Source organism: Pteropus medius, unplaced genomic scaffold (genome assembly GCF_902729225.1).
Source record: "Pteropus medius unplaced genomic scaffold, Ma_sr-lr_union100, whole genome shotgun sequence".
Lineage (NCBI taxonomy): Eukaryota > Metazoa > Chordata > Mammalia > Chiroptera > Pteropodidae > Pteropus > Pteropus medius.
The window spans coordinates 2,400,093-2,417,182 of NW_024354911.1; the positions used below are offsets into that span (position 1 = coordinate 2,400,093).

The window sequence follows — 17,090 nt, forward strand, 5'->3', positions numbered from 1 at the left end:
AGAGTTGGGTTCCTTTAAGACAGAGGAGCGCTGGAAGTACAGTGAGCAGACAGGGCTGAGGCTGGAACAGGGGTTGTAAGATGGAGTGGTTACCTCCACTGATGCAGGAGCCTCTGAGTGGGCAGTAGCGAGAATGCTCAGGGTTAGCGTCTCTACATAGTGGGGTATACTACAGACAGCAGTGTACCTGAGGAGCCCCCATCTGCCTGCCATCCCTGGTCCAGTCTAGGGACTCGTGTCCGGCCAGGGAGTAGACAGGAGGGACTCTGCCCCAGGGCCTGAAAAGTTGGGCTGGGGGATCCCCATCAGGAGTGGGGACTGGGTTAGCTGCTAGGGACATAGTCTGGAGAACACAGAGAACAGCCAGAAGGAGGGCCCAGTGCCCACTGGCTGGAGTGCGCCCATGGCTTTCCTCGCACACGTGCTTGCCTCAGGCTTCCTGAGCTGAGGCCGGGCCTCAGGGGCAGCAGTCTGCATGGGAGGGCCACACTGTGGGCTGGAGGCACCACTCCCTTCTCTACCAGGAGAACTAAGAGGCACATTCAGTCGGATCAGAGTTGGGCCCTGCTCCATTCCCCTGAGGGGGTTAAGGAGGACCCAGCTCATGTATCCCAACCCCTCAGTGAGAACCGCTAGGGCAGGAAGCACCTGGAGGTTACTGAGGGGAGAAGGGTCATGATAATCACCCCCACACATAGCCCTGCTCTCCTCCCCCCAGAGCTGTCCCCTCTCTCACTTTTCAGGCTTAACTCATGACAGCAAAGCTAGCCAGTTTGGCCCCTCACTCAGCCAAGTGGGGCAGCTGGGAGGCAGGGCCTCACTCAAGAGGGAGCCTTGAGTGCCATCCCCCTTTTGTTCACTCGGGGAAAGAGATGCACACATTGCCTACCAAGGCTCCCTGGAGCTGAGGGCAAGCCCAGCCAGGGCAGCTCTGGACAGTCGGGGTGCAGACGTTTTAGTTCCCGGCCTCCCGGCCGGCCTAAAACCCTCAGGTTTGGCTCTGGATCTTGACACGGCTCCTGTCTTGATGTGACCATCAGCAACTGATCCATCAGCAAGTTCCGGGACCTTTGTTTCCCCATCTGTAACTTAGAGGGAATGGTCCACGTGGCTCAAAATGATTTCTGAATACCTGACTCAGAATCACCTCGGCAGTTCGATTAAAACACAGTCCTGGGCTCTGTCTAAGCCAGTTCTGGATGGAGCCCTGGAAACCATTTTCCAGGTGATTCAGTTTAAGTAGTCCTGCCCAGGTGCAGCCCAACCCAGAAGCCTTGGATGATCAGAGGGGAACTGTGGGCCAGAAGAGCCACCTGCAATCAAGGCCGAGTGGCCCCCCCTCATTCCCTTGAGAGGTGGAAGGCACCAGCACACTCAGATCCGCCCACACACTTTCCTTGCCCTCAGTTCTCAGCCATCGACACTGTTCCCAAAGGATGGAAGAGGCTTTGTGAAAACTTGTGGTGGTGGGGGTGGCGGGGCGGGGGATAGCACGGCCTCCTTCAGGCAGGAATCCTGGGCAGTTCTGTTCCTGCCCCACCACCTCAGGCTTGGGCTCCTCTGGACACCACCATAGTCCCTCTCTTAGCAGAGCCCTTAGGGCAGGGTTAGGTCTCTCCCCTAAGAATGGGCTCCCAGGACAGGGTTGTCCTGTGGAGAGTGCCGCCTCCCCGGGTCAGGTCCAGCTCCATAGTCTAACCCACCCTCTGCACCATTATGGTCCTCTAGGACACGAATGGACAGATGGACTCAGGTGCTGAGCAGCCCCGCCTTTCTTGAGGCCTCAGACCCTGCCCTGTAACCATGCTAACCATTATAATACAAGATGTATGCCTGGCAGGGAGCAGGGGCACCATAGGGGTGCAAGGAAGTATGAGGGAGGAAGGAGGGAGGGAAGAAGAAAGGCAGGAAAAAAGACATAAAGAAAAAGAAAATAGGAAAGAAACAGCCAAATCCAGCAAGGACCTAGCAGTGAGGTGGGTGAGGCTGCCTTTGGCCGGAGATCCAGAGTGACGCCACCTATATCACAATCCTTTCTTTCTACACAAGCAGCCTCGAGTGATTCTAAGTCTCCACGCTAGTTTCCTGTGGACGACATAGACCGCACGCCCTAGTCTCCAGGTTCCAGGAATGAACAAGTTGACACGCTTTTGCTGGATTTGGAGCCATGTCTTCTGGTTCCACCCTCCCGAGTTCCCTGTACCCGAGACACACAAGGGTAGTTCCCTTTCCCAAACGAACCTCTAGGCCTCTGCACATGCTGTTCAACTCACACCGTACCTTCACACCCGCCTTTACCTACTTCTTCCTACTGGTCAAGGCCCACTTCAGGCAGCAACTCTTCTGGGCCCCATGACACCTTCTCATTCCCAGGCTAGGAGAGCCCCCGCCTGAGCTTCCACAGCACCCTTCCTCCAGGCTGTCACTGTGGTGACCACGATGTGTTGGGGTTGCCTATCTCTTGGCCTGTCCAGTACTGGGGGTGGGAATACTACCACTCCAAACCCTGGCCTGGTACAAGGCCAGGCTCCAGCTGCCAGGAGTCACAATGTAGCTGTGGAAGGATGTGGAACTGGGCTCAGTGAAACCCAGAGTTAAGGTCCCTGTCAGGCAGGTCTGACCAGCCCTCCTGGCCTGGCTCCTGGAATAGATAGAGTAGAAACCATGTCCAAGAAGGTACCTCAACAGCTCTGAGAACAAACCTCTTCAGGAATAGAGCCCAGCCAAAGTGTCTGTGTGTGTGGCGGCGGCCGAGGGGGGGGGGGGGGAGTGGGGTGGGGTGGGGGGGGGGGTGGGGGTAGGCAGCTGTCCTCAACAGATAGACACCAGCATGGGAAGTAATGGACAGTTGGACAGTGCTGTTCTACCTAGACCTTGGTGGGCACATCAAGTGCTGGGGCCTGGTGACCAGCATTTCTTACTTGGCAGTGAGCTAGACTAGCAACCAGCAGGAACCAGAAGTCTCAGGAGGAAGCTTTCCTGAACAGGAAGTAGCTACCCAGTACACGTGATAAGGGCCCATATGGCCAGAGCTAGCTAGGACAAGGTCGCTGAAGAGCCTTCTTAGCTGGGAGCTGGGATAGCTGCAGCCTTCCAGCAAAGGGCTGGGATCCTAGTGATGACATATTAAACCTACACCACCCACCCCCACCCTAACACACAGCCAGGCCACAGATCCAGAAACAACCCAAATGCTTTAATTTTTAATGGGCTGCCTCCAGGGCCCACAGCTTTATTATAAACCATAACTAGCCAAGGGCCCAGCTTCGCACTGCAAGGAGGTAACCCACAGCAGGCCTGGCTGATGGGACCCCCAGCTTGGTGAGCTCCAAGGTCCTCAGTCCATATCTTCAGAGACTTTGGTCACTCAGTCTGTCCCTTCTAGTCCCTGTAGCTGCTTGGCTTCTAGGAAACACAAAACTTTCTTGGGATAATGCACCAAGTAGGGTTGGCAGCTCAGAGAAGTCACTGGTGTCAATTTAGGACAGGCCTTGGACCTTCCAGGGGTGACAGCAGCAGGCCTAGAAAAGGCTGCCAGCCCCATGCTGTATCCCTGCACCTCTGCGGGGCAGGCTCCCTTAGGGAGCTAGACTGGGATTCAAGGCCTAACCCCAAACACTGGGGCTATAGCCCCAGGCTTTTCTAGGGGATGACTTTAAAAGTATGGGAGTTATATAAACTGTACACTGTACCACTCCAAGATAATCAAGTTCTGTGACATAAAGACTTTCTGGAGGAAGGTTCCACCTGGGATCTGGGCCCCTGTCCTGGGGAGGGAGTAGAGAGCAAACCATAATGGGTGTGTGTCAGGCATCATCCCCACAACAACCCTGTGAGGTAGGCTGCGTTGTCCTGTTTTACAAATGGGGAACTGAGGGCTCAAGAGAGGAAGTGACTTGCCTGGTTACACAGCAAGGAACACAGGAGCCAGGATCCAAGCCCAGGCTGGTTGGGCTCCAAAGCCTCTTCTCTAAGGAAGAAATAGGAAGTAGTCCTATCTAATAAAGGCCCTGGGGAAGGAGGATAGGGTGAGAGCTGGAAGAACTCCAAGGGCATGCCCACTCCTGGCCCTGGGCAGCTGGGCCAGTGGAAGCGGGGGTAAAAAGAGTGATCCATAGGCAGTGGCTGTCCAAACAGCACCATCATCAGCACTACAGGTGATGGCTCTGGCCACCCAACAGTTGTGGGCGGGGCGCAGGCTGGGCTGGTCCTGAGGCCTTGTGGCCCCAAGTGGGCAGTGCCAGGCCATTGAGCCACGCAGTTTCCAGCAGGCTGCGAAAGCGGGCCCTCAGCATCGGGCTGGGTGGGCTGGTGCTGGCAGCAGGGACAGGCGAGGCACTGCAGGACCCTCCCGTAGCAGTTGCCTCTGTTTTCTCTGGGTGAGGGGTTGGTGGCTTCTTCCCAGACTTCTTGGCCTTGGGGACAGGTGACTTCTGAGCCAAGGCTAGGCTCTCCGGCTTATCTCTGTCCATGATGGGTTCTGAGGACACAGATCTAGCCTCGGTGTCAAAGTCACCTGGAAAATGAATACACAGTCAGTCTATAGATCCTGACACCCTCAGATCCTATCTTCTGGCCTCCAAAGCCATCTAGACCAGTGGTTATGCTATGTTTCAGGCCAGGATGGCCCCAAAAGGGTCATAGAAATCACAACTCTTCTTCCTTACATGTGCCCAAAGGCCAGACCATTAACCAAGAGGGTGTGCTTCTCCCCAGGTGGTGACAGAGCTCTTATCTGATGCGGGCTACTCAGAAGCTGTTTGGGTACAAGCACAAGAGGAAAGCGGCCCAAGAGGCCAGGAACCATTGCCTTAGTACAAAGGACTGCTGTACAGGTGGGGAAAATAAGGCATGGAGAGGGGGCTGTGCCATACAAACTGCCATCATCTTTCCGCCACCCACCCCCAGAGCCGGAGCTGGAGCCAGAGCCCAGGCAAGGACAGCCCTGAAAGTGATGCCCAGAGGTGGGTGGAGGGAGCAGTGGAAAGGATGGCAGGGAGCTCATGACCAAATGCTGCCTATGGAAGAGAGGCTGCCAGGGGAGTATTGTCTAAGAATACCACCCCGCCAAAGATATGGGGAAGGACCCAGAGGTCGGAAAGAGGAAGCTGAGCCCGTCATTTTCTCGCCAGGCCCTAGGCTTGCAGGTCCCAAGCTCCATACCTGCCCTCATTGCCTCAGACCCCTTTCTCCACTTGACCTGGTGCCTGGACCAGGTAAGAGACCAGGGCAAGGCTGCCAGGATGGGGAGGACACAAGGAACAGTTCTACAGAGACAGTCTAGATAGAGGCTTGGTGGTGGGTAAGGCAGGGAAGCAGAGAGAAAGAGACAGAGGAGGCCATGATGCCAGAGCTCCTGATGCAGGGGATGCAGCAAGGGAGAACAATGGGTACCATCATCACCAAAGTCCTGGCAGAAGAAGTGAGATGGTACACACCATGCAACACTGCAGCAGTTCCCAGGCTGAGCTACCTGAACTGATCAGATGATGCTCCAGGACATACACAGAGCAGGCTGGAGAACAATCATTTAGTTGGGAAAAGCGAACCACAAAATAAGGCCTTGACTTATTGGATAACTTCCACGAACGCAAATACCTAGGAGGATTGAAGACTGCACATTCAGAAGGCAACGGTGTTGGGAGGGAGGGAGGGAAGACCCCTGTCAGGTTTCAGGAATGAGGCGCTGGGGAAGTGGAGGTGCCAGTTCACGGAGGTGGGAAATGAGCTTAGGGGAAAGCTCAGGAGTGTGGTTTGGGAGGAGTTAAGGGTTACAGGCACCAGGCGCAGAAGTTTAGCATGTAGTCGGTTATTTGAGGCTAGAGCTCAGAAGAGGGGAAGCTGGGTGGGACACAGACACAGTGGGGAAATGACCTCAGACAGAAAACAGGGCCTGGGCAGAGCCCCAGAGCTTAGAGAAGCTTCCCACAAACACAAAGAAGGTACAGTAGAGGAGAGGGACAGATCTAGGAGGGCACAGTGCCACGATGGACAAGAGAGTATTTCCATGCAGAGTAGATAGGATGTTCAGAGGCTTACAGAGGAGGCTATGGAGGCTCTCACTGATGCTAAAGGCGAAGAAGGTTAGAGCTCACCCAGGAAGTCCAGCCCTCTCCCCTGGCCCGAGTTCTAGGGCCTCCCTGCCCTTTCCAGAGGCCCAGGAATCCCTCAGCCCCTGGCTGTGAGCACTCACACATTCCACACACCTGTCACCCGTTCACACAGCTCCGGTGGCAACTGGGGCTGTCCCATGCTCACCCAGCTGGCGGCGTATGCAGTCATGCCACTGCAGGCCCAGCAGGTCAGGATAGATGTCAGGCAGCTGGCGCAGCGCCAGCAACTTCAGCATGCGTGAGGTGCAGCCACGCAGGGCTCGTTCCCGCAGCGCCCGCTCCTCCGATAGCGTGGTGGGCCGAAGCTCCACACGATGCTCCTGCAGCACATGGTCCACAGAAGCAGGTGGCAGCCTTGGGAAGAGCCGCTCTTTCACCAGGTGGATGGGCACGAAGATGGCCCCAGCCCGCACCACGTGGGGGAAGGGGCACTGCTGAGTGCACACAAAGCGCTGCAACTGGGACAGCAGCTTGCCCAGCAGCCCTTGAACACCCTGGCAGTCCTGCCACGCTGCTTGGCCCCAAGGCCCAGCCATCTCAAGCCATTCTCGCAGCTTCTCAGGTGGGGAGTGGGCCACTGAGCCTGAGATGGCATCACACAGGGACTCGTGCAGTCCTGCAAAGTGTTGCTCTGGGGAGTCTGCTGTGACAGGGGTAGAAACTGGAGTTGGAGCCCGGGCCGGAGCAGGCGATGGAGTGGGAGTAGGGGCTGGGGTGGCCACAGCTACAGCTGGAGGACTGGGTAGTGCCAAGTCAAAGCAGGCCATGGGCAATGGCTGGGTAAGAATCTGCAGTCCAATGGGCACAGATGTAGGGGTGGGTGCAGGCTGGGCAGAGGCAGGGGCTGAGGTGGGCACAGATGGGACCGCAGCTGCAGGCAAGGGTGCTGGCCGGAGAATCTTGAATTTTCGGAACATAAAGGCCACGGAGCTGTGGAAGTTGGTCTTTGGGGAGTCCTCTGTGGTCACTGGCTCCCCAGAGACTGTGCTCCCCACTCCTGGCACATCCACAGCTGCAGGGGGCTTGGTGTGCACTGCAGGACTAGGCACCTTGATAGGAGCCTCTGCCACAGGCTTTTTCACACTCAAGTCCAGTGCTACCTCCTCCCTAAGTGAGCAGTGCACCCTCGAAGAGGCCTCCTGAGCAGGCAGGGTCCCCCTGGGGTCTTGATCATAGCTGTCCTTGGGGGCAGGGGCTGTGACTGGATCAAGCTCAGCTGTGGCCTCAGGCGCCTGCACATCCAGATAGTCACGGTAGGGGGCCAGGCTGAAGACATTGTCGATGATGGGCATGGGTGGAGAGCCAGGTGGCAGCATGCTCTCATTCTGTGGAAGAGACCGGCGCTCCCGGGCACAGGGTGGAAGTGCTGGTGGGGTACGGGGAACTGGACTGTCTCCTATAACAATGGGTGCTCCAGGGTGCTCACTGAGCTGGGGCTGGAGATGCTCTTTCCTGCAGCTGGGCAGCCACATCGTCTCCTCGGCTCCCTGAACCGGCTTCTCTGCAGCCCTCACAGGCTCTGGGCATGGCTGGCTGGCAGATGAAGGCTGGCATGCCCGCTGATAGGCACTGAGCTGTGGCATAGCCTGCACACTGTTCTGAGAAGGAGGTGTTCCTCTGAGACCTGGGGATGCTCCACAGAGAGAGGGGTCATCCTGGGCATAAGGAAAGCCCAGTGTTTGGGGGGCAAAGTCCAGTGGGCACCGTGGAGCAATAGGTGGCTCCAGCTTAAGGCCTGGTGAGGGTGCTGGGAGTGGGGCAGAGGGGTAGGAATAAGTGTCCAGCCCCACTGGGGGCATACAGGGTGTCTGGGCTGCCTGCTGCCTCAGATAGGGGCTGTTCAGCCCAACAGCTGGGTACCCAACCCCCTTGTGGACTCCCAGAGGCTGCAGCGGGGGCACAGAGCTATAGTTGCTCTGCTTCTCTGGGTGGCGACAGGCTGGAGGGCAAGACAGGGCCTGTGGAGGGTGGGGCAGTGGATAGTGGGAGGGTACTGTATCCTGGTAGGCTGGCCCCAGAGGCTGGGCCAGCTGGGTCCAAGGACTGGGGGATCCCTCTGACAATGCCTGCTTGGAGTCCCCAGAGTAAGGACCGACATACTTAGAAGCCAGAAAGCCCGTGCTGCGGATGGTCCGATACTTGTCCAGGAATGCCTGGCATGGGGAAAAGCTCCCTGAGGAGTCTCTGCCAGATCCCCCAGTTGGCACCCCATGCAAGAAGGTGCCATCCAGGGACTGGCCCTTGCCAGAAGCCAGGGTCAGAGAACAAGGTGGGTCAGCTGGGGGTATTAGGGACCCAGTCACCAGTGTCCAGTCAACATCCAGCGACCTCTTCGCTGCCCCGTCCCCCAGACAAGTTGAGAGCCCATAACACAGAGGGCTGCGATAGACAGGTTTGGGTGCAGCCAGCGGTGGGCCTGGGTAAGAATGAGCCTGGGGACTGAAGGGCAGGAGTTCAACAGGACCAGAGTCCTGCACCTTCTCTGAGCTTTCTGCTGGTGGGCGGTAGAGCAGGCAGCTGGTCAACAGGTTGTCTGCCTGAAGTGGGGGTCTTGCCACGCTGGTAGGATACAAGGGTGGGTACGGAGTCCAGGATGCCAACCGCTCAGACCCTGCTTTGGGAGCACCCCCCATGGGGCAGGAGAAGTAGGCACCCTTGTAGTTGCAGAGATCTTGGTTACCAGCAGAAGGAGGCAAGCTATGCCTGGGTCTGGAGTCGGTCTCTAGGCGGGGCAGCTTGCCATACATCACAGGCTCCAGGGTGCCCAGTGGCCGCTTCTCCGACATCACTGAGAAGGCTTCAAGCCCTCCAGGGCCCCAGCTACTCAACTGCTGACCTGGGAGACAGAAGGAGAGAGGCATGGGCTGTCAGAAGAACAGGCTATAGGCAAGCAATAGAGGGCTGCTGCTCTCACTGGCTCATTGCCATGCCTAATAACTTGGCACTTAGCTCAATAAAGACTGTATGAATCAATGTATGCATGACCCATATAATGCAGAGGTTTCCAACTTAATTTAAGCTGCAGAACCCTTTGTTAATAAATTCTTGTACAGCAGCCCTACATATACTTCCCCAACCTCAACTCCAGGAGCCCCTCTGTTCCGCTTTCCTCCACATGGGACAAGAGGCAGACTTCCTAGCTCCCACAACAAGCTCTTATTCCAAGATGCCATAGCTATCTCTAGATGCCCACTGCAGACAAGATGTGGAATTGGGCCGTGTCTACAAATTCAGATTTCCTGTGACATTCTTTAGATCTGTTTCAAAAGAGGGCTATATGTGCAAAGTGGCCCCCAAATACTGAGGGAGCCAAGAGACCAGAGAACAAGACAAGCCCAGCTTGTTGGTTAATGAGTTTAAATAGGGAACTTAAGTATAGAAACGCAGTCCTGGGCAGCAGTAAGACAAAATGAATCCTGGCACCTTCCACTCCCAGACCATGTGCTTATCTGCTAAGCAGTGAGAATGTGTAGATGATCAAAGGGATCAGGTGCCAGGAGGCTCTGGTGCCAGAGCAGGTTAAGAAATAGATAACATCAAGGGCGACTCATGCTGAAGAGAGAGCTAATGGGAATCCTGTGATCAGCCCAGAGCTCTGTGCACATATTCCAAAGCTCACCCCGGGGAAGGGGAGGGGGGTCAAGGGTCTGGTTCACTCAGATGTCACGATGGTAGATTAGCTTTAAGATGGAGTCACTACGTTCCACACAAGAACTGACCGGCCAATCTTATAAAAAAATGGCAGAAACCAGGCCTGGAACCCAGGTGTCTAGGCCCAGAGTGACACAGACACTGGGCTTGGTTCCAGAGGGTGGTCCCCCAGGAGAGGTGGCCAGGTGCATCACCTTGTACAAGCCACACCCCTCCAACCCTAGCCCCAACCCCAGCAGGAGAGCCAAGGCTTTCCTGTAGATGGTGCTGTGGCACCAGCAGGAAGGTGCCAAAATTACAGGGGAGGAGAACCTGTCATCCCAGTCCCTAAACTGCAGTGGGCTGTTCCAAAGCACATGCATGGAGCGGCACAGCACCAGGACAAGCAGGTGGGGAGGTGGGAGGATGTGAATGTCCAGGGAGGGAGCCTCCAGGGCCCACAGTGCTAGGTGGCAACTACCTGCCTTGTACTGATGTTAAAACTGAGTGCCAGAGAAAGGCTAAGGCCCTGAGGCAAAGCCAAGAAAGGACTGGGACCCAGGCCCAGAGAGGTGGAGTGTGGGTTTTCTCAAGGCACCCAATGACCTATGAAGGGTCATGAGGCTAGTCAGCTAGGGCAACACTCACCTGCCTCTACCATCCCCCAGTGCCCTGTTCCCTGAAACCCTCAGGTGGCTTAGAAAGGGTGAATCAGCTCAATCTTGCTGTGATTAGCCCATGGGCCAAGTGTCACAGGTTTCCACCACTAACAGGCCAAGACCAGCCCCCTCTTCCAGTTCTCTCCAATGACAGCCACAGGCTCAGAGTTAGACTAGCACATCTGTGGATCAGGAAAAGACAAAGGTGATATGGAGGCCAATGCCCATTCTCATCTCAGCCTAACTGCACAAAAGAAGCTAGGTGAGACTCTCAGAAAGCTGGCTCATCTCCTGGCCAGAAACTGACACTGCAGACCTGCCTAGAGAAGGGATGCTCCAGAGAGGACAGGAGGGGATATCAGGACCACAGAACCAACAGCAGTGCCCTGTGACAGGGACCTGTATCCTAGGGGGATGCAGCTTTGCAAGAAGGGATTGTATGGTTGTGGGTGCTGAGCACCCCTCCAAGAGCTCTGGAATAATTAAATACTGGCTCTGGTCTTACCACCCCCATCTGTTTCTTGGGGCCTTCTCCATACCCGCTCCCAGTAACAGGAGTCCTTCTCTCTTGGGCTCTGCCCATTGTGTGCCCTTTGCCCTAGAGACTTCCTAAGACACCCACTCCCCCCGCCCCCAGGACCCAGCCAAAAGAGGTAAGGCCACTTGGGACCTTAAGAAGTCTTTAGGAGATGGGCGCTCCAGGGAGCTATCAGAGGACTATGAGGATATGGGGGTGACCTTACCTCCTACCAGTAGGAGGAGAGTCCAGTATACACTCCCTCAAGTGAGGCCCCTTTCCACTCAAGACAGCAGCCAAAAGTAGGTTCCTTTTTCCCGGACACACACCCACTGAAGAGACAAGCAATTGCTTGGAGAAGGGTGGGACCCCGGGGAGCAGGATCACCTCACCTTTTGAGCCATCGTGCTGTTTGCTGGCTGAGCTTGGAGCTGGGCTGGGAGGACCAACCTCAGCCAGGGCCCAGGGCAGGATCCAGAAGAGCCCACCACCGCTGTGCCATCCTGTCCCTAAGCAGCAGGGGAAGCAAACAGCTCCGTGGCCCAATTCCCTCTTCCACCTCTAGGGGGTCGCCAGATGGACGTTAGGAAAGACCAGGAAGAGAGTGATCCTGTCCAGCTGTGGCCAGCGTCTGGCCTCTCTCAGAGCACTGAATCGCTCCCCCCCCTCCCCAACCCCACCCCGTGGACTCACACTTCCCCCATCTGAGGTTCTGGGCCCTGCTATCGCTACAACCGAACCTGGGCAGCCCACGCTACAGTGGAGGGAAAAGGGTCGTGTAACTGGTGTCTACCCGCTTTCCTCTACTTGCCCCGCCTATAACTCTGGTGCCTGGGGCCCTCAGCCGATCTGGCTTTGGGGCTTCCGGGTGTCCCCACGCCCTGTCCGGCGGTACTAGGGCGCACGTGCACCCCAGCAGGTTGATATAAGGCCGCCGCCACGCATACAAACCCGTGCCTGCAAGTATGTACATGGCCCACATCTGCACACATGCCCCTCCAGAACTGCGTTCTCCCCTCGCTCGGGCCCCGGCACACGTGTGCACGCAGGCAGGCCCGCGCACAGAGGCCCACCGACCGACACCCTAAGATTGGCGGGAGACCTGGAGCAGGGGGGCGGCCCAGCCGCAGAATCCGGGCAGCCACCGCCTCGGGGCGATCCCGCCAGCCTGGGCTGCAGCCAGAGGGTGAGTCAAGCCGTAGCGAGGAAACCGCAGGGCCGTCCCATCCCAGCAGGGCGCGTCCAGGGCCCCGCGGCGCCTCAGCGCCCGCCACCCCCTAGCTCTACCCGGGCAGTCCACGTGAGCTGGACCTCGCGTGAGGCCCAAGGGGTCGGCCCGCGCTCCTTCTCACCAGCCCTGCACCGGGGCCCCGCCGGAGCTCCAGAGCCCTACTGACCCTGGGAACCTCGAAGTCCGGGGAGAGTCGGAGCAGCGGCGCGACCACGACCCCGACCCCGCAGCGGGTCAGCCCGGGGCTGGCGGCAGCCAGGAGCCGCACTGCCTTGGCCCAGGCCCGGCGCGCTCCATCCCCGGGCCAGCCGGTAGGGGCGCCCTGGGACAGCGCCGCTCGACCCTTCCCCACGCGCCTCCCTCAAACTCGGCCCAAGTTTCTGCGCCCGCAGAGCTCCTACCTGCAGGTCGCCAGGCTGCCCGCTGCTGCCGCCCGGGGCCGCGGACGCATCCTCCAGCGCCGCTGAGGCCGTGGATCCTTGTCTGGCCAGGCCCTAGGCGGGAAGTCGCAGTGAGTTCCAAGCCCAGAGTCACTCTCCTCGCTGCCGTTCGCGCCGCCGCCGGGCGCCGTCTGCGGTCCGGGGCTGGGCGGGCTGGGGGCGGAGCGGGGGCGGGGCGGCCGGCGCGGTTGGGGCAGAGCCCGGCCGTGCCTCTGGGAGCCTGCGCTCCCCTGGGCCCCGGTGCAGAGGGCCTGTGTGGGCCTGGCCTCCCGGGACCTGGCCGCAGGCGCTGTGCACTGTGTGTACCCACTGCACTCCACAAACCAGTGCGGATCACGCCAATCACACGCCTTCAGCCCCTTCGTTAGATCCTTCATTCATTGCCACTTTCTAGCTACGTGGCCTTGTGCATGCCACTTGACCTTGCTGAACTTCAGTTTCCTTGTTTTAGTAAAACTAGAATTGTATCATAGTGGTGGTGTTGTAAGGCTTAGAAGAGATTGCATTAAAATGTCTGGCACGCAGTAGGTGCATTGGCCTGTACTAGTGGCATTAGGAGTGTGGAGAGGAGCCCCTTAGTCTGTTCCCTCCCTTATCTCCGTGCAGCCAGTGAAGACAAATTCCAGACAAATGTATCTCAACTCCTGTTAGGGCACTGTTGTGGAAAAAATATCCTAAAAGCTCCAAAACCCAGTTCAACAAAAAAACCAAGCAGTAACTCGAAGAGAAGAATTCAAATTTACTAGCGCGGTCGCACTCGAGCTAGTGCTCTGAAGATCTGGGCAGTGGGTGCAGTTGAAATACTGCTTATATACCAGAATTTTCACCCAAGCTAATTGGTCAGTTAGAACTCAAACCTTTACAAATGACGGGAGGTTGCTAAGGAGGCTACAAGTAGTAACATTGGTAAGGCCGGGAGTTGTCACGGGTTGCGAACAAATACAAATTGTTACAGAAAGCCAGAGGCTGCTAGGGTACAGTTACATTGGTGGAGCAAAGGCACAAACAGTTACATTTGCAAGTCGAGCAAAGTGCAAGGGAGCTTTTGCAGGAGCCCTTGCTTGCAGTAAGCTTATTTGCAGAAAGCAAGCATATTTACAGAAGCAGAAGGCTGATTAGTTTTTAATGAAATTCCCCCGATTTCTCTTCAGCACCACACCTGTCTGAAGAAGGGGTGAATTCTTCATCCCTGTGGTGATCCAGGAATGAGGGTGCTGGGGGTTTTTGCTAAGTAGCCTCATTGGGTACCTCTGAATCTTTTTGGCAAATTTCCCTCAATAAGACAGGCCTGAGCACATGTAACCTGGGAGGCAGAATGGGGTGGCATCCCCAGCCAGCAATGGTATTGTTGCGGAAAAAGCTCCAAAATCAGACTAGCGAAAAACCAAGCAGTAGTAACTCAGAGAGAAGGAGAACTCAGGTTTATTACGTACAGTCCCAGGGGAGCTAAAGCTCTGAAGGTCTGAGCCAAGAGCACAGTTGCAACATTCCTTATATACAGGCTTTCTACGCAAGCTGATTGGTTAATTTGAACTCAGCCATTACAAACAGCAGGAGTTGCTATGGTTGCAAGTAATAACATTGGTAGAGCAGCAGGAGTTGTTATGGGTTACCGATGGTTACAAATTGTTACAGGAAGGGGGGCTGGTAAGGTACAAAGTGCTACAAGAGGCAGGAGCTGCTGGGGGCATAAGCGGTTACATTTGTTACTTAGACAGGTCTAGCAAAGTGCAAGTGAGCTCTGCAAGTGAGCTCTTGCATGCGGCAAGCATATTTACAGAAGCAGAACAAATGGCTGATTAGTTCTTAATGAAAATTCCTCAAATTTCCTTTTCAGTATGTTGAGAAGAAAGGGGCTGGTGGGGTGGAAGAGCTATCCCCATTTGCCCTCTCTGGGCCACCTGATTTGGGATAAGCCCTTTGACGCTGCTACCTTCTCTGAAGAAACCTGGGCCCGCACAGTTCCTGGGCTTTCCAAGAACTGGGGACAGGTGGACATGCCAAAGGTTAGAGCAAGTTCATGGGGCAAAACCATTCAGGCACCTGCTCAGATCCCAAAGGTCAGAGCTTCCTGAGTCAGAAGGCAGCACAGGCATGAGGCCTCAGGTTCCAAGAGTCCAGAAGCAGCTGGAGCAGCTGGAACTGAGGAGGAGGGGCTGGACACTGCAGGTAGGAATAGGAAGAGGAAGGGAGGTCACCTGGGGGGAGGGGAAAGCATATCACTTAGTTGAGAGCTGGAGGGTCCTTAGAAAGAGTCTGAAGAGATCTGGGGAGCAGAGACCCAGAGACAGGTGGAGCTTTCCCAAGGCCACACAGCAGGCTGGGGTTAACACCCAGATCTTCTGGCTCTTAGTCTGGGATCTCTGCTGCCTGGCATCTGGGAAAGCATCTGTGCTGATGGTAAAGGGTCAGAAGCCAAGCCTCTGGTCTGCAGGCTGTTTATTGTTTCTACTACTCTTTGACCTGCCAACCTGCCTCCCTCTATTTCCCCTCTCCCAATACTGCCCTCCTCCACCTCCCACCTCCACACTGCTATTGTGGGGTGGGAGGAGGGCAGTGTTCTCAACTCTTATGGTCTAGAACTCAGGTTGTGTGCTCAGGTGGCTCGGTGCTCTCTCCAATCTCTCTGAGCCTGAGAGAGGCCCACCCAGGCCAGGATGAGCTTGATAAGACTTTAGGGGCCAGTTAAGATTCTTCTACCCCACTGAGTCTTGTCTTAATGCAGGAGCATTTCAAAAAGACAGCAGTTTCCTTAATCAGTGTCTTGTCCATTCCTTTCAGCATCACTTAAACACCTTGAAATATAAAAGAAAGGGTGCAGGATAGGGGACTTGGCAGCCACTCTGAAAGTCTGAGCCTCAACTTCCTCATCTGGAAAATGGAAACCGTGCTTCATAGACTGAGGTACGTGTTCAAAAAAATCGGTGTGGGAAATTGCTTATAAACTGTAAAAAGCTCTGTACGTATCAGCGGACTGTGAGTTCCTGGAGGCCCTGACCTTGCCCTTGTCTACCCCCAGGGTCATGTGCAGAACTTGTGGAGAGAAGTGACTATTAAGCCTTTGTTGGATGAAGGAAGGTAATCGATACAAGGTGACTCCCCTGGGAGCCTCCACCTGTTTATTAGGCTGTGGTCTGGGAGAGGAGAAATGGTATTAGGGTCTGAAGGAACAGTCTGTCCTTCTGTGGGCTTCCTGGGCAGAGTTAACAAAGTAGCATAGAAGAACTTGGAAGGGAGGTTTTATTCTCACCACCAGGTCTATACAGGCTTCACCAGCACACTCCTCCTCCACCCCACCCCATACACTGATTACTCCTCCTGGCTCTCTGGGAAGGCAAGGTAAAAGGTCAGCTCCCTGAACCTCAGCTCATTACCTACAAGGTTATTAATAACAATGTGGCTCCCTCTAATGAGGCCACACCTGCTATTTACAAATCTCTTTCCTTCCTTGAAGGAGCTCCTTCTTACCCCAGAGGAGGGAGATGTGGTGCTGGCGGCCACCCTACAGGCAGAGAAACAGAGAAGTGTGGCGCTTTTCCCCAAGACACACAGCAGTGTTCTCCCCAATCCTCCCCAGCTATAGACATGGCCTCCTCTGGGGAAGCCCCTGACTGCTATTACAGCACTCTCTGCCCTCTCTACTTCCTTATCCCTCCCCTACTGCCACCCAGCAGAGGAATATCTCAGTGTTGGTAGGTGGGCAAGGCAAGGAGTTCCTACTTGGAGCGTGGCCCTCTGCCAATTGCTCGATAGACATTATGCCAATTAATTCTTAAACCATAAAGGCAGGAGTTTGAATAACAAGTAAACCGAGGTTTGACCTACTGAGCTGTGTGACCTTAGGCAAGCCCATTGACCTCTCAATTTTCTCCTTAGTCAAATGGGCATGATTAGAACATGTCCCAGGGCTTGCGTGGACCCAACAAGTTCACAGCTTCTTTCATAGTAAGCCCTCAACCAGTGATAGCTCTAGAGGAGGAGGAGGGAAGTGCTTGCCCACATAGCCAAGAAATGGAGGAGCTGGGACCCCACCACCCCCACCAGCCTACAAACTCTTCTGATAGAAGGCTCAGGCACAGGGGTGGTCAGGAACTCTCTGCCACCCGACCACTCAGAGCCTGAGGGTTGAGCTGCACCAGTGGCCGGCAACATGGGCTCAGAGTGCCTGTGTTGGATGAGGGCTTGGGGCAGAGCAAGGTCATGGGATCTGATCAGAGTGAGGTGAGCCACTTCCCCAAGTTATACTGGCAAACTAGAGCTTCCTTCTGCAGGGAAGGCCTGGGAGACAGTAAACTTGTTGTCCTGCCATGGTGAGCTGGGAGTGGGGAGCCCCCAAACTCTAGAAGAGCCCCACCCCACCTCCAGAGGAAATCAGTCTCTTAGAGGAGGATCCCAAAGACCGAGAAAGGAGAATGGGCCCTTTTGAGGACTAAGTCTGCTAGCCTACTGGCTACCACAAAAACAGGAAGGAAGGGAGGGAAGGAAAGAAGGAAGGAAGGG

The 17,090-nt window shown here is 55.8% G+C and overlaps 1 protein-coding gene and 1 long non-coding RNA gene across 3 annotated transcripts in view; one reads left to right on the forward strand and one right to left on the reverse strand.

Moving 5' to 3' along the window:
• Positions 1-3,175: 3,175 nt before the first annotated feature.
• CUNH15orf39 (chromosome unknown C15orf39 homolog) lies at positions 3,176-12,732 on the reverse strand. Of its 2 annotated transcripts, none has more exons than XM_039856696.1 (3): positions 12,552-12,732; positions 6,259-8,949; positions 3,176-4,516 (listed from the first exon to the last, which is right to left on the reverse strand). In XM_039856696.1, the coding sequence occupies exons 2-3, from the start codon at positions 8,897-8,899 to the stop codon at positions 4,152-4,154; spliced, it is 3,006 nt and encodes a 1,001-aa protein (XP_039712630.1). In that variant the 5' UTR covers positions 8,900-8,949; positions 12,552-12,732; the 3' UTR covers positions 3,176-4,151. The 2 variants fall into 2 exon arrangements, with proteins under 2 accessions (XP_039712630.1, XP_039712631.1); XM_039856697.1 differs by having other exon boundaries at positions 4,379-4,516; positions 6,207-8,949.
• Positions 11,550-17,090, forward strand: part of LOC120597929 (uncharacterized) — an 18,949-nt gene continuing 13,408 nt past the window's right edge. Inside the window, exons 1-2 of the long non-coding RNA XR_005651475.1 lie at positions 11,550-12,105; positions 15,372-15,494. This is a non-coding gene — a long non-coding RNA (uncharacterized LOC120597929). The remainder of the gene's footprint in view (positions 12,106-15,371; positions 15,495-17,090) is intronic.

Coding starts and splice junctions, on each gene's coding strand:
- CUNH15orf39 (XM_039856696.1), bottom strand. CDS start 8,899: ATGTCGGAGAAGCGGCCACTGGGCACCCTGGAGCCTGTGATGTATGGC. Junction 4,517..6,258: donor CTGCATACGCCGCCAGCTGG/GTGAGCATGGGA, acceptor TTCATTTTCCAG/GTGACTTTGACACCGAGGCT.